Source organism: Odocoileus virginianus, chromosome 9 (genome assembly GCF_023699985.2).
Source record: "Odocoileus virginianus isolate 20LAN1187 ecotype Illinois chromosome 9, Ovbor_1.2, whole genome shotgun sequence".
Classification (NCBI taxonomy): Eukaryota; Metazoa; Chordata; class Mammalia; order Artiodactyla; family Cervidae; genus Odocoileus; species Odocoileus virginianus.
This window is the reverse complement of record NC_069682.1, coordinates 43,197,078-43,210,531: the sequence shown is the minus strand read 5'-3', so window position 1 is coordinate 43,210,531 and position 13,454 is coordinate 43,197,078. Positions and strand designations below refer to the sequence as shown.

General features: G+C 38.3%; 1 protein-coding gene across 9 annotated transcripts in view; it reads left to right on the top strand.

Moving 5' to 3' along the window:
• ZMYND11 (zinc finger MYND-type containing 11) overlaps window positions 1-13,454 on the top strand; it is a 72,773-nt gene that overhangs the window by 42,456 nt on the left and 16,863 nt on the right. For 7 of the 9 annotated variants that reach the window (XM_020883632.2, XM_070472285.1, XM_070472284.1 and 4 more), the window contains one exon: window positions 1,421-1,582. The exons of 1 other annotated variant lie outside the window; for it this stretch is intronic. In XM_020883632.2, coding sequence (XP_020739291.1) covers window positions 1,421-1,582 — 162 coding nt within the window. Of the gene's footprint in view, window positions 1-860; window positions 957-1,420; window positions 1,583-13,454 lie in introns of all 9 variants that reach the window. One more of the 9 variants, XM_020883637.2, reaches the window with a different exon arrangement.

The following is a 13,454-nucleotide window of genomic DNA, read 5'->3' as shown; positions in this document are numbered from 1 at the left end:
GAAATTATTCCTCCCTTACTGAGTGAGCAGAGTCTACACATCTGCAGCAAACAACTAAAAATGGTAGTGCTTTTTTCTTTATTACTTTGGTTGCTACAGATTGCCAATTTCTTACTAAAAAGCACGCAAAAGAGTTTACTTTTCTGCAGAACTTACTAGTGTACTTTAGCCGTGTCTCTGAATGTGGATTGGAAGGTGTGAATTTCAGAACATGAGCTGCTCATGTTCCATTTTGAAGGAGAGAGACGTAGCCTTCTCATATGGTTGAGCAGCACTGCATTTGAACCCTCGGTGCCAGAGTCAGTGCTGACTGAGCAAGTGCTCTATCACAGCCGTTTATTGCTGGAGTTATTGACCTAAGGGGGATACGAATGCTGTTCACTCTCAGAAGCAGAGTGTAGACAGTGATTTATAAAAAGAAAAATGATGGCAGAGCCCAAGTTTAGAATTTCAAAATCCTCATTGGAAATGGCCTTGATAATACTAACTGTGGGTTTAACCCTTATTCATTCAACTACCACATCTGCAAGAAAAGGTTGAGAATTAATCCATCACTCTTAATAGGGGTGTTTCTTGATATATGCTAAGAGTGATATTTATGAAGAATGAATTCCAAATTAAGGGAAGTTACACTGGTCTCCTGTTTGTGTTTAAATGGTACTGGCTGTACAGAAAAAAAAAAAGTGTAACAAAGAAAATGTTGAACACCTATTACGGTCTTTTATTTCCAGGAATAGTCCCAATAAGAAAATAAGCCAGCTTCCTTTTTTTTTTTTTTTTTTTTTGGTGGTAATGTCCTTTGGAGAATGTGATTAAACCTTTAGTTTCACATTTTCAATTTATTTTTCCAAATTCAACAGACCCTGAAAATTTGACAACCTATCAGAACATGGACATTCTGATTAATGATTATTTTCAATAAAGCATCCAATACCATGGATGAGAAGATAAGAATAGTGAGCATCACCATTTATTACTATTCTCTCCGTTTCCAAAGTATGCTAAGTACTTAGTATATTTCTTTAAAGAAAATCAGGACAAAACAGAGGTTTGTTTATTTGAAATACTAAGTTATAGATGTTGCTTTGGGGTATTCCATTTACTGAAGAAATTATCCCATAGATTCTATAAAAACTGAAAGATAATGTTAGAAGTTGGATTGGCTTTGGGCTTAATTCATTTTGGACTGGTTTTGTTATCAGATCACCTTAAGATATTTCTGAATATAAATATGTTTAGGAGAGAATTGAAAATTAAAAGAAGCAAATTTCTAGGTATTTTTTCCCTCTTGTTTTAACACAGTAAATGTTTAAAATTGTTTATAATGCCTAACTTCTGATGGACTTTAGTTTCAATTTTGTTCTTAGTCATTGCGGATATTGACAAAATGTCATACGAAATTATTTTGTATTTTTTGTAGGACTGGGAAACAGAAAATCATGACTGGTATTGTTTTGAATGCCATTTGCCTGGAGAGGTGTTGATATGTGACCTGTGTTTTCGTGTGTATCATTCCAAGTGTTTGTCTGATGAGTACAGGCTTAGAGACAGCAGTAGTCACTGGCAGTGCCCAGTTTGCAGGGTGAGTACCTATGAGCTTTAATGTGCTGGTCAGAGGGTTGGAATTCATTGATAATAGCTGCACAAAGATATCCCAGGTGGTCTTGCCAGGTTAATGGATAAAGTACTGGAGGGTGGGGGTTATCTACTGAAATGATGGTTAATGAAAATAGAATACTCATAAATGAATATCACAGAACACATACTCAGGGTATGGATTTTAGAAAGTTTTAATCATGTAAAAATATACTCTCTTCTTTTTACAATTCCCTCTGAATTATGTGACTCCTTTAATGGACAGACTTTGGGAATCAAGAACCACTGTTCCCATACTAAGGTCTGTTCAATCAGTCCTTTTGGCTGCTCAGAAAACACAGGTAGCAAAAGGCACATTGTTGGAAAAGTTCTGTATCTACTTTCCATTTTATATCCATGTAATGTTGCCTTTATTTTTTTGTCATGTCATGGGTTTATTTCTTTTCTTTGGAGGGTGGAGGGATGGGACAGTTGTGTATCAAGAATTCTCCAAAATGAAATAGTCTGGTAGGTAAAATAGGTACTTCCCATGATTATTTTCATTCATATTATTTCCCCGTTGAAAAGTGTACATGATTGTGCTTGTTGGCTGCCAATGTGGTGTGTGTGTGAGTGATCGCAATGCCTAAATACCACGTGATGTATGACCTTGATGGTGATCAGTCAGGAATTATTTGATTGGAACTTCTATTGTTTTGTACTAACTATTGTTAATATACTTACTTGGAATCATGCAAATTGCCGAGATTACTCATGGGTTCTGTTTGTGAACATGTTTTATAATACTTGTGTAACTTTAATAGTCACTTCTTCTTCAAAAAAGTTATGTCTTTATCTCCTCTTTGATACCAGCCAGAAATCATCTAGTTCATTTGCCAGCATGATGAGCAACATACAGTGTCCCTTCTAGTCTTCTTTTAGTGACTGTGGCTTTGTGTTACCTAAGTATGTTTCTTAGCAGCCCTACTGTACTTGTTCAGTAGGCAGACAGAAGACTATTGGTATAACATTTTAAATACATGTGTTATGATGACATGTAATCAAATGCCTAAATGCTAGATAATTAGTGATAAACCTCTAGGTCTGAACAGATCAGTATCAAGCCTCAGGGTGTGGACCTTCTCTAGAGGCCTGCAAGAATTTGAAGGCTACAATAAATCAGTATGGAGCTGCACTAATGTCCCACAATTTACTCTCATGGATTTGTGTTTTACAAGCAAATAATACCCTGGTTTTCACTAACAGTTTACACTAGAGGATATAAAGAATTATTTACATCTGAAGAACAAAAGTATTAAGGTAGTAAAAATATAAAAGAGGTGAAGTCACTGGTCAAATAATAGGGGCTCAGGGACATAGGAGGTACAGTTCTGGACACTCCTGAGTCTTTACAGCTGTAGCTTTGTAATAACTAATATTTAGCTCCTATCTCATAGTAAAGAATTTAAATAGAAACACTGGGATTTTTGAGGATGGATTAAACTTTATGGTAGGTGTTTTATATTCCTTACATTGAGTTGAAGTTTAAAGAAACTTGAAGAAAATGTGTGATGCTTTTTCTGTCAGAATTCACTATCAAGTTGTCAGATTCCACTTTCTAAATATGTTTGCTCTACTGTTTACTGATAAGATGAAAAACTTTAAGCTTCAGTGGGTTGCTGGCTCACAGAAACATGATAGCTGAAGGGGAATTTAGTCAATCCTATCCTGCCTTTGTGTTCTTTCCTTTGGGTTTCTTTTCGTCTTTATCAGCCTAGATATTCTCACATTGTGGTGTAATTATGCTTACTGAAATGATGCTATGAGTCAGTAAAGCACTGGAATTCAGATTCCTTTCACAGACCGAGGGGCTCTTTCCTTATACTCAAAAAGCCTGTGTTTGGGTTGGGGTTGGTGAGTTTAGCTTGAGCTTTAAAAATTCCAGAGAAATAGTTATTTCTATGTTAGATCTGTTCTATTTTTTAAATTGTTATGTTCAGGAAAAAGAGAAGTACTAACAGTTTCTTTCCTGAAAAAAGGGATAATAATACTTGAGATTCTAATGCAATTTTTTTTCCTCCCTCTCCCTCTAATGCAATTTTAAATGTCTTTTTTGATTGGTAATAGGTTGATATATTTGTTTAAACAATGTGTCAAGACTTCAAGTAAAGCTGTTTTTTAATAATTAACTTGAGAGTGACAGACCAGATTTAAATATTCTTGAACTAAAAGAACTAAGGCTATAGACTGAAACTTAAAAATTATGGTTCCATGTCAGCCTAATGATCTCTATTTTCATTTTTAATTAATGTCTAGAAAGAATATATAGTAATTAGATTTACTAGTGAGGAATTTTTAAGATAAAATACGGACCAAATTTCAGTACAGGTAAAAGTAGTAGATGGAAGCCAATCACTGCTATCTAAATTTGAAGATAAAAATATTTCTAATACTTTATACTGGTCAGAAGACTTTTGTTTTATGTAACCTCTGACACTTATAGCATTGAATAGGTTATTTCTCACCCAGCTATCAGCTGTGTTAGCAGATTCACTTCAGCTTGTTGAACAACTTTATCTCATATATCTGACAAATTCCAAAATATTTTAAGAAGGCAATGATGGGTATTTTTCTCAGTTTAAAATAGTTTTTTCAATTTCATAATAATCTCAAGAATCTCAGAACCCTGAGGATATTTCTTTGAAATATCTGCCTTTCTAAACAACAGTTATACTATTACTTTACAAATACAATAGATTGTTACTGTAATGTAGCTTTGAATATCAGGTTAGCATTTTGCTTTGAAAAAATTCAAGTTATATCCAGTTTCACACTCTTGATATCAAGAATTCCTATTAATTGGAAAAAATTTTAAATTCCTTTCTAAAAAGTTTTAAAAAATTCAAAGTTATAGGAAGATAAAGAAGAAAAACAATCACAGCAATGCTACCACATCACAGGTGAGTGTGCTCACAGACCTGTGTATATATGCACACTCTATTTGTGTAAAAGTGCTCACAGACCTATCTGTGTGTATGCACACTCCATTTGAGTGAGTGCTCACATACCTGTATGTGTGTGCACACTCTTATCTGTGTGGAAGTGCTCACAGACCCATGTGTGTGCACACTCCATCCTTGTGAATGTGCTCACAGACCTCTGTGAGTGCACACTCCATCTGTGTAACTGGGTAGACCCATGGACTAGGTACACTGCTGATGGCAGCTGGCTTGCTTCTACTCAGCAATGACCCAGACGCCTTTTTTCTGCGATGTGAAAGGTTTCCACTGATGCACATGCGTTGTGTCCATGTGCTGTCTGGCGCGCTGTCTCGTGTGCTGTCTGACCAGCAACACTGACTGAAACTCACCTGTCTGGGGCAGAGGGATGGTGGGAACTCCAGCACCTCCATTCCAAAGTCATGGCCCATTCCATCTGGAAGAGCACTCTTCTCATCGTTATTTCTGTGTGAAAGTGAAGTTTATATTTTGTTAGATGTATTTGAATTTTAAATAATATTGAACTTCATTATTTTCAGGAAAAAAAGAGAAATCATTAACTTTTAAATGAAAATTGTTTTAAAAATGTTATTTGCTTAAAGGTTGTATCTTTAAAACAAAATGTAGTCAATTTTACTTTTCTAAAAAAAGAATTAAGTTATACATGTCTATGCAGGTCTGTTTGATTGCCTTTACAAGTTAAATTCAGTGAAACAGAATTTTTTAAGATAGGCACATTTCTTTTTGTGATAAAAATTACCAAGTTGTTTGTCAGAAGATCAAACCCATTTATACCAACACTGAAAATATTTTCCAGCTTTTTGCTACCAATTTGACAGGCTCCAGAGGGATATTTCACTTTAATGTCCCTTCATTCTCATTTGCACAGCTTCAAAGTTGTAGCCATTTGCGCCTCGATGCTGTAGTTGCAGAAGGCAGGCCGGTGTGTGTGTGCCTGTAAGCATACATATATACAGTACATGTCTGCGGGTGAACGTGCCTGTGTGTGTGTGAATGTCTGAGTTGTGTGTGTGCACATATATACACGTGTATGTTTTGTGTGTGTGCACATGCACTGCACACTTGCTGGTGTCCAGCCTTACTGGTAAACATCATACTTTTTGAATGATATCCTCTTGGGTTTTTTAATACATGGCGAGATGACTTCTTACAGGAAACCTAAAACCACTCCCTAGATTGGCACCATGTTGCTTTTTAGATCATAGTTACTGGTAGATCTTTCTGTGGGCATGGAATGTTCTCCCTGTGCTGTCCAGTAGGAGCCACTGACATGTCTATTGGGTGAGTGCTTGAATGTGGTATGGAGACCCAGGCACTGGTTTTCAGTTTGGCAGTTTGACTTATGACTGCTTCCTGTACTAGGCAATGCAGTGTTATAAATGCAAATCTAAATGCCTGTAGTAACTACTGCAAGAGAGACATGAGTGGCCTGGCATTTGTTCTCCCCGTGATGACGCAGTTCTGCCTTGAAAGAGTTCTAGAGGAAGGCTGTAGAGCAGCTTCTGCCTTGCTGCCCTCCGTTCCATAGCAGGTCATGGGCAAGCCCTGCATCATGCTGTGCGAGTTACAGTGTGTGTTCCGTGATGTGCAGCGCACAGACTGATGGCTGTAATAGTTAATAGTGCTGTGTTTGCTCTGAGGCTGGTTGTTTCTAAAAATCAGAATATGAAATGCAGGGGGAAAGAACAGCAAAATAGTTGGCACTTTCCAGGTTAATGATCCTGATACAATAGTATTTTGAAGATAGGCCCCTGTTTCCTACATCCTCTTTTAATATGTTAGTGTTCCTTATATAAATGAATTTCTTTATAACTTTGGGGAGTTGCAGATTCATGCTACTGCTCCTTTCAAATTCAAATAAATGAAAATTTATGTTTGGACTAAAATCTGTCACTAGGGAGCAGAGTGTAGAGCTCTGAACTGTGAGCACGTGGGAAGCACCAGAGAGGGTGGCCATGGTGAGCATCTTGTCTCCCTACTAGAGGGGTGGGCTGCGGTGAGCATCTCTCTTCCTTTTCCATGTTTGGTCCTCTATGCTGCTCCAGTGAAATTCATCCAAAGTTTTTTGTTTTTTTTTTTTTTTTTAAGTTGGTATATCTTTTTATTATTGAGGTATAGTCAATGGACAGTATTGTAGATTTTAGGTGTGCATCATAGTGATGCATAATTTCTAGAGGTTATATTTCATTTAGTTATTATAAACATTGGCTATATTTCCTGTGTTGTACTATATACCCTTGTAGCTTGTTTACTTTATGCATTATAGTTTGTACCTCTTAATCTCTTACCCATATCTTAGGCCTTTTTAATTGTCTCATTATAGCATAAAAATATTGTATTACTGTTTATTCCCTTAATATCTTTGGTTCATTTTTCATCCCTTTTATGACACACTTATTGTGACCTATCTATGAAAAGATCAACCTAAGTCACAAAAGAAAAAGTGTCATTCGGGGCATTGGATAAGGGATATATTATTCCAGTATATCTTTAAAAACTTTTATAAAATATTCATCTGCCTACAAGTGTTTCACATGGTATTTTCCCCTGTTTAAGGTCACAAATTTTAAGATTTGTGTTAATATACAAAGAGTATGGAGAATTAACTTAGCCTGCTAACAAAATACAGAAACACTAGAAAATGTAGAGAAGAAAATGAATGCATATGGGAAAATTTTACTTATTTAAGAATACTTTGGTTCTACATCTAGTCTGAGAAGCTCTCCCAGGTTTGCAGCTCCTGGTTTTCTGATCCCTGACTCCTCGACACCTAAGAAGATGCAAAGAAGGGAGGGACTAGTAGAAATGATCCCTGCAGTCTACCTACTGCTGCAGCTTCTCTTTAAATTTGAGAAAGAATATGTCTGTTTTACAGGAAACTTAATAGATATACAGAAAGAAGTCTACAGGGAGCATTTAAAGTTAACTTAAAGTTGATGTTAAGCCCCAGGTACTGTATTTTTTTTTCACATGAGGTATAGTATACTCATTAGACAGCTACTGAAAATGAAGGAATTTAACTGGTTTACTAAAACTAAACCAAGAGTAAGTTGCTGTTAGGACATCACCATGGGTACATACTGACTGGTCAATGTTAACTTAGCTCTGGATAAGTTATATTTGAGTCATTTGCACTGAGACTCATGATGAAAGCTGTTTCTTGAAACTGGAGATAAAACTTTACTTCTGAGTTAATTTTTCATTCTTTTGGGTATGTAAGCAGTATAGTTTTTTAAAATTAAGGAGAATTCTCATTTAATGAATTCAAAATGAAACAGGACAGAACGTTAAAAGAAAATATTTTGAAACACATATGCTTTATGTATCTACTACAAAACTGTTAACTGTTCTTGCTTTCTGATTAGTCTTCCTTTCTTAATGTGGGAAATTTATTAATATTTTCACCCTGAAAGAAAGTACCTTTGCCTTTAAGATACATATTATCAATTCTGGAGTGGAGATTTCATGTTTAGATAAAATAGGAAAAACATTTTTAAAAAAAAATTTATGTTGTAGACCAACATAGTATTGAAAGTTACAAATGAACATTAATCAGTTTTTTTTTTTACATTTTTTGAAGACAATTGGATTGTATTTCTATACTCAACAAAAGTAGAAAATTAATTTTTTAAAAGGTCTGTGTCTGAACCAATTACTTTATAAGGCAGTTTTGCTATTCAGTCTAGGCTTACTAGAGGAAAAAGTAAAGGAATTTAAAAATTGGATCTAGGATATAAAATTATAAAATCCTCATGTATTGTTGTATAATCTCTTTATGAAACTACCTGGACCAAGCAAGAAAGGAAAAACCCATGTACTTCCTACATTGCCTTGTCAGGCTAAATTAACAAGTTACATAGTCAGAAAGGGTTGGATGTGAGTATAAAATGTTTGGGGTGCATTTTGTCTTGGTGATGTATCATTTTAGTGGCTTTTTTAGAACGTTAGTTGAATTTTGTCTTTTTTTTTTTAGCTATAAGGGACTAAAGAGGTAATTGCTTGGACTGGTTCCTACATCAAGATGGTTACAACTTAATCTAGATAAATAGAAGGCTTGTTTAGTGTTTGCAACATTGATGTACTGAAAATATGTACAAAGTGCACACAATTTCCTTTTATTGTCTCTGCAGGTATTGAAGCAGGAGGGGAAGGAGTAAGGGGTGGGCAGATAGTAGTATTGTTGGCTGCTTGTCAGCTTCATTGAGCAGAGACTGTGTGATAGGCATTCTGTGATTCTGAAACAAAGTTGTGTGAGTTGTTCTCAGAAGAGGCAGGAGAGGCTTACTACAGTGAGGAATCCATCCTCCCTGTGCCTTTGAATCTTGTTCTTTATAGACCAGTGTTGACAGAGGAGGGAAGGAACAAGTAGACACAGCCTGTGTTCTGTAAACTTTTCTTGAACGTCCCTTTCGTCTTCCTAAATCCCTGTAACATAGTGCAGAAGAGCTGAAAGTTACCCCCAAAAGTACACTTAATCCTGAACGATGAAACTCCAGACACAGTAGAAATAACAGCAGCTGTCTCGATAGATCTAGTGTTCTCGAAATGTTTGTGTGGATGTAGTGTATATAGGAATACTACATGTTCACAGTACGGTCAGTTGTATGGCTTGTAGAATTAATTTGAGACTGTACTTTAATAGCTGATAAATCACCCTAAACTGGGTGATATAAAGCTGATTATATCATGTGAGTCTAGCCAAAACCTCCCAACTTCAGAGAGCAAAGAGCTGATTTTGTAAAAATTAATAAATATAGACACAACTGAAGTAGCATTCAGTGCTGTTCTGTAAATCTTTGTGAACAAGTCTGGAAACCTGTGCATTAGTGATTCTATAGGAACAACTTCTCACGAAGCAGAGTACCTGAGAGCAGAGTCATGTTTGATGGCACACTCCGAGAATCCACCTCAAGACCGTCTTTGTGGTTTAAATGATCCTCCACATTCAGCTTTTACCTGTGAACAAGAAAGCAGATTGGTGACAGCCGAGGGGAGGTTCTTAAACCTAATGTAAGTTCCTTTAACTTAAGTTTAAAAAAGAAAAACACAAAAACTATTGCCAGAAACTCAAGTGCAATGATGGTTGCTTGCCTGGCCGTGGGAGACGTAGGAGGAAGCTGTAGGGGATCATGCACTCTGAATGCGCAGGTGTTTAGCCAAGTTCTTCTCCTGATGCTGGTGGTAGGTGTGGGTTCCACTCTTCTGTCCTTATAGTGGAGAGTTAGTTTCTGTGTGTTGGTGCTGGAGGTGAACAAAATTGAACATACGTGTGTTTTTAGAAAACTGTCCCAGAAAATGATTGTGTCTGATGGGCTGCTGCGCACAGTGGTACAGAGAAGAAATGGCAGGGCTTGGGGCCACTCCCACCAGACCAGCTCTACTGTTAGTCTTAAATAGTGGATTTCTTATAAGTTCTTTGATTCTTTTATATTCCAGCATTACAGGTGGTTACAGAGAATACTGTAGAGGCAATTTATGTGCGGTTAAAAGCCATTGTGATTCATTTATTACGGATGGTTCTAAAGGAGAGCTTGGAACATCTTAATTCCTCAAACACTGGAGGTAATTTACATGCAGAGTAGTGTTTCTCCAGTGAGCTCCAGAGACTGTGGTAGCAGAGTCCGTGGACACACTTGTTAGGACATGTCCTGGGTGGAGGCGCAGGAGTCAGCCTGCCCACAGGTACCTCACGTCAGGCAAGCCTCTGGTTGTTAGAGGCCCTCAGCCATATTCAGGTGACAGTGAAACGGTGAGCACAGCACAAGTTAACACAGTGGTTTATAGTGGTCAGGATGTGCTAATACTGCTTGTGTGTTAGTAAGAATTTCACGTTTTGGAAGGATATCTTGTATTGTTGAATTCAATTACATGAAATGTTTTTCTCGTAGGCAGTGAGGTTGGTCAGTAATGATGGCCATTAGTTCATTTCAGCTAGTATTTATTTTGAGTATTTACTATGTGACAGATACTGTATAAGACCTTGAATGAGCGAAACAATGCTGAACTAGACCATCATGGGCCTGCTGTCACAAAATTTACAAGAGGTTGGCAGACCATGACCCACGGGCACATCAAGCCCACTATCTGTTTTGTACTGCTCATACCAGTGGGTTTTATACTTTTAAATGGTGGGGGGGGAATTCAAAGAGAAATAATATTTTGTGACTTACAAAAATGATAAGAAATGAAAATTTCAGTATCCACATGCTTTATTGGAACACAGTCCTGCTCAAGGAAGGCATACATTATTTATAGCTGTTTTCTCACCACAGTGACAGGGCTGAGTGGTCAAGACAGCCACCAACTGAATGTCCACAAAGCCTAAAATAGTCACTGTGAGGCCCTGACAGAAATTTTTCTGCTTCTGGTCCAGCCTGCTGTGGGAAGAACATTCTGGGTCTTGGGAAGCCCTTGTTAGTAACAGACTTGGAAGCTTGGGTTTGGTGAGGTGCGCAGCACCAATTTGTATCTAAGAAGAAGATGCCTGGATTTCTGATTTTACACTTCTCTCTCTCTCTCGGATACTTGGTATTACAGAAGTGGTATTCACAGGCGTTAATTCTCTACTAAAGTAGGTTTCTGCTCCTGAGGTACTGTATTTCTAGGGCACACTGAAAACTCCAGACCTCAATTCAGTCCTAAATGTTCCTTCAAATAATGGTGCTTGGGCATTGTTATCAATAATCAGCTGTGGATGAACCTTGATAGGACCAAAACTTGTTCCTGCCTTCTTCCAGCCAAAAACACTGTAAGTCACTGAGTTTGGCTGAATTATTCCACTTGTGTTTTTGTCTGTGATATATACCTGACGCATCTGATTTGCTGTAATCCAGCAGTTATTGTAACTGGCTTAAGAATTCTTAAGAAGATACTCAAGATTTTCTGTTACTTTTCCCTTCTAGGGAAGCAGCCACTCAGGGAAATGGTATGCACCTACGCCCATCTTAGGTTAGTGGGTGTGTTGCCCTCTTTGTGACAGCTTCAGCCATGGGTTGCTGTCATCTCATGATGGCTGCAGCAGCTTTGGGCATGTAATAAAAAGTTCCACTCTTTATTATCTATAGATATTGACCAAAGTCGGGTGGTAAGAGCAGTTATCAAAACTTCTGGACTTCACGCTGATGGATCCTGAGCTGCCCCTTTATGAAGAGTCCTGAGGTCTGCTGGTGGAGGATAGGTGTGGTTCTTCAAAACCTCAGAAAAAAATTGGATCTGAGATAATCTGCAGGTTTCATGCAGCATTATTTTTTGTTTTTCTCCCCTTTTGTCAAGAGCTGTCTGCTTAGTTGTGTTACAGACAGAACTGTGTTTACCCTAGAAGCTACTCCTTTAATTTCCATTATAGTGGCCTTTTCTCAAGGCATATCAATATTCTAGTTTGGCCAACAGGCACTGACTCTGCTGTGAATGTCATGGAATGCGGCTCACAACACGTTACCTAAGAATTCCTCAGAAGTCTTAGGGTGCAGCCCTGGACAGAACTGTGTGCACTGTTGATATCTTTTGTGAAATACCAAATCTTCAAATTATAACCAGAAAGTGTTACAAAGCAAGCCAAAGAATCTAGCAAATATGAAAACATGAGAAATGTTCTGTCCCTACAGATTGTTGTAAGAGGCTGCGCACATGTTCTGGTCTTCTCTTTTATTTGCTTGCCTTCTCGGAGTAAGCTCCTCAACGACATGTGTGGGAAGTGGGCCCCCAGCTCCTGAATACACCAGGAGCAGCATGAGGTCCTGGCAGCTCTTCACCTACCAACCAGTCAATCCGAGTGTTCACATGCATTTGAGTTCTTGCCCTGCATCTTCAGTGGAATCCCGTATTTGTCACCAGGAAAGATGTATTGGGCAGCAAGTAAAACATTAAACAAGTTAACATAGAGACTTTCAGCAAAATGATCCTCCTTTGATAAGAAACTTCTTTTGTTGACTCCTATACAGCAAGAGTCAGTGAAGCTTCCAATATGTAAAGTGAGAAGAAGCAAGAAATAGTTAAAATGTCAGAAAGATGCCTTTTTGCTGTTGTGAGCAAGTAGACAGACTCTAGATCCGGTGTCACTCGAGAAGCCAGCTTGGTGGCCCTGCCTCCCGACTCTGTGAGGTGTAGCGGCAGAGGTTGGGCGGGCCGCTGCCTGTGCTTGTACGCGGAGTGGCCTCTCGCTTGGTGCTCGCAGTGGCGCTCAATCAGGACCGCCTGTGAGAGGCACCTGTGGTGTGCGGACTGCCGGTGCCCAGGCTCCCTGTAAACCAGTGACAACAGCTCTGGGTAGCGCTTTTTCCCTTGGGGGTAAAATTTACAGCACAGTGATTTGCACAAGTCTTGCATGTTATCACTTGAGAAATAGACAAACACATAGCTCTGGACCCAAGTCCCACCGACTTACCACTGAGTGCCGCCCAGACCAGACGGACATCACTCTCATTAGTTTCCATCAGATCTAAGTCAAGCTTGTCCCAGAACTTTGTATAAATGGATGCAGGCCATTTTTCAAGGCTTTCCCAGGCAGTTCTAATGCACAGCCAGAGGTGATGAGCACTCGAGTGGGATGCCTGAATCTAGGCGGCACTTTATAAAACAGGAACAGACTTTCTGAGGTGGTAATATTTTGCCAGATTTGGAGCTGTGAAGGGTGGGCATGGGTCATGTTTCATTTTTTTTCCTGGAATAGTCACTCTTGCAAGCGTGTGCCACCACTTTGATTGCACACTGGAGAGGAGAGACACTCTAGCACCTTACCCTAAGCGAATTTAAGCATGATATAAAAATTAGATTTTTGTCCAATTTTTGTCCTCTAAATTATCATTTAGTTTTGTAACATGAACTCTCGACATGAATTCTGTACATTTGGAGTCTTCCCTA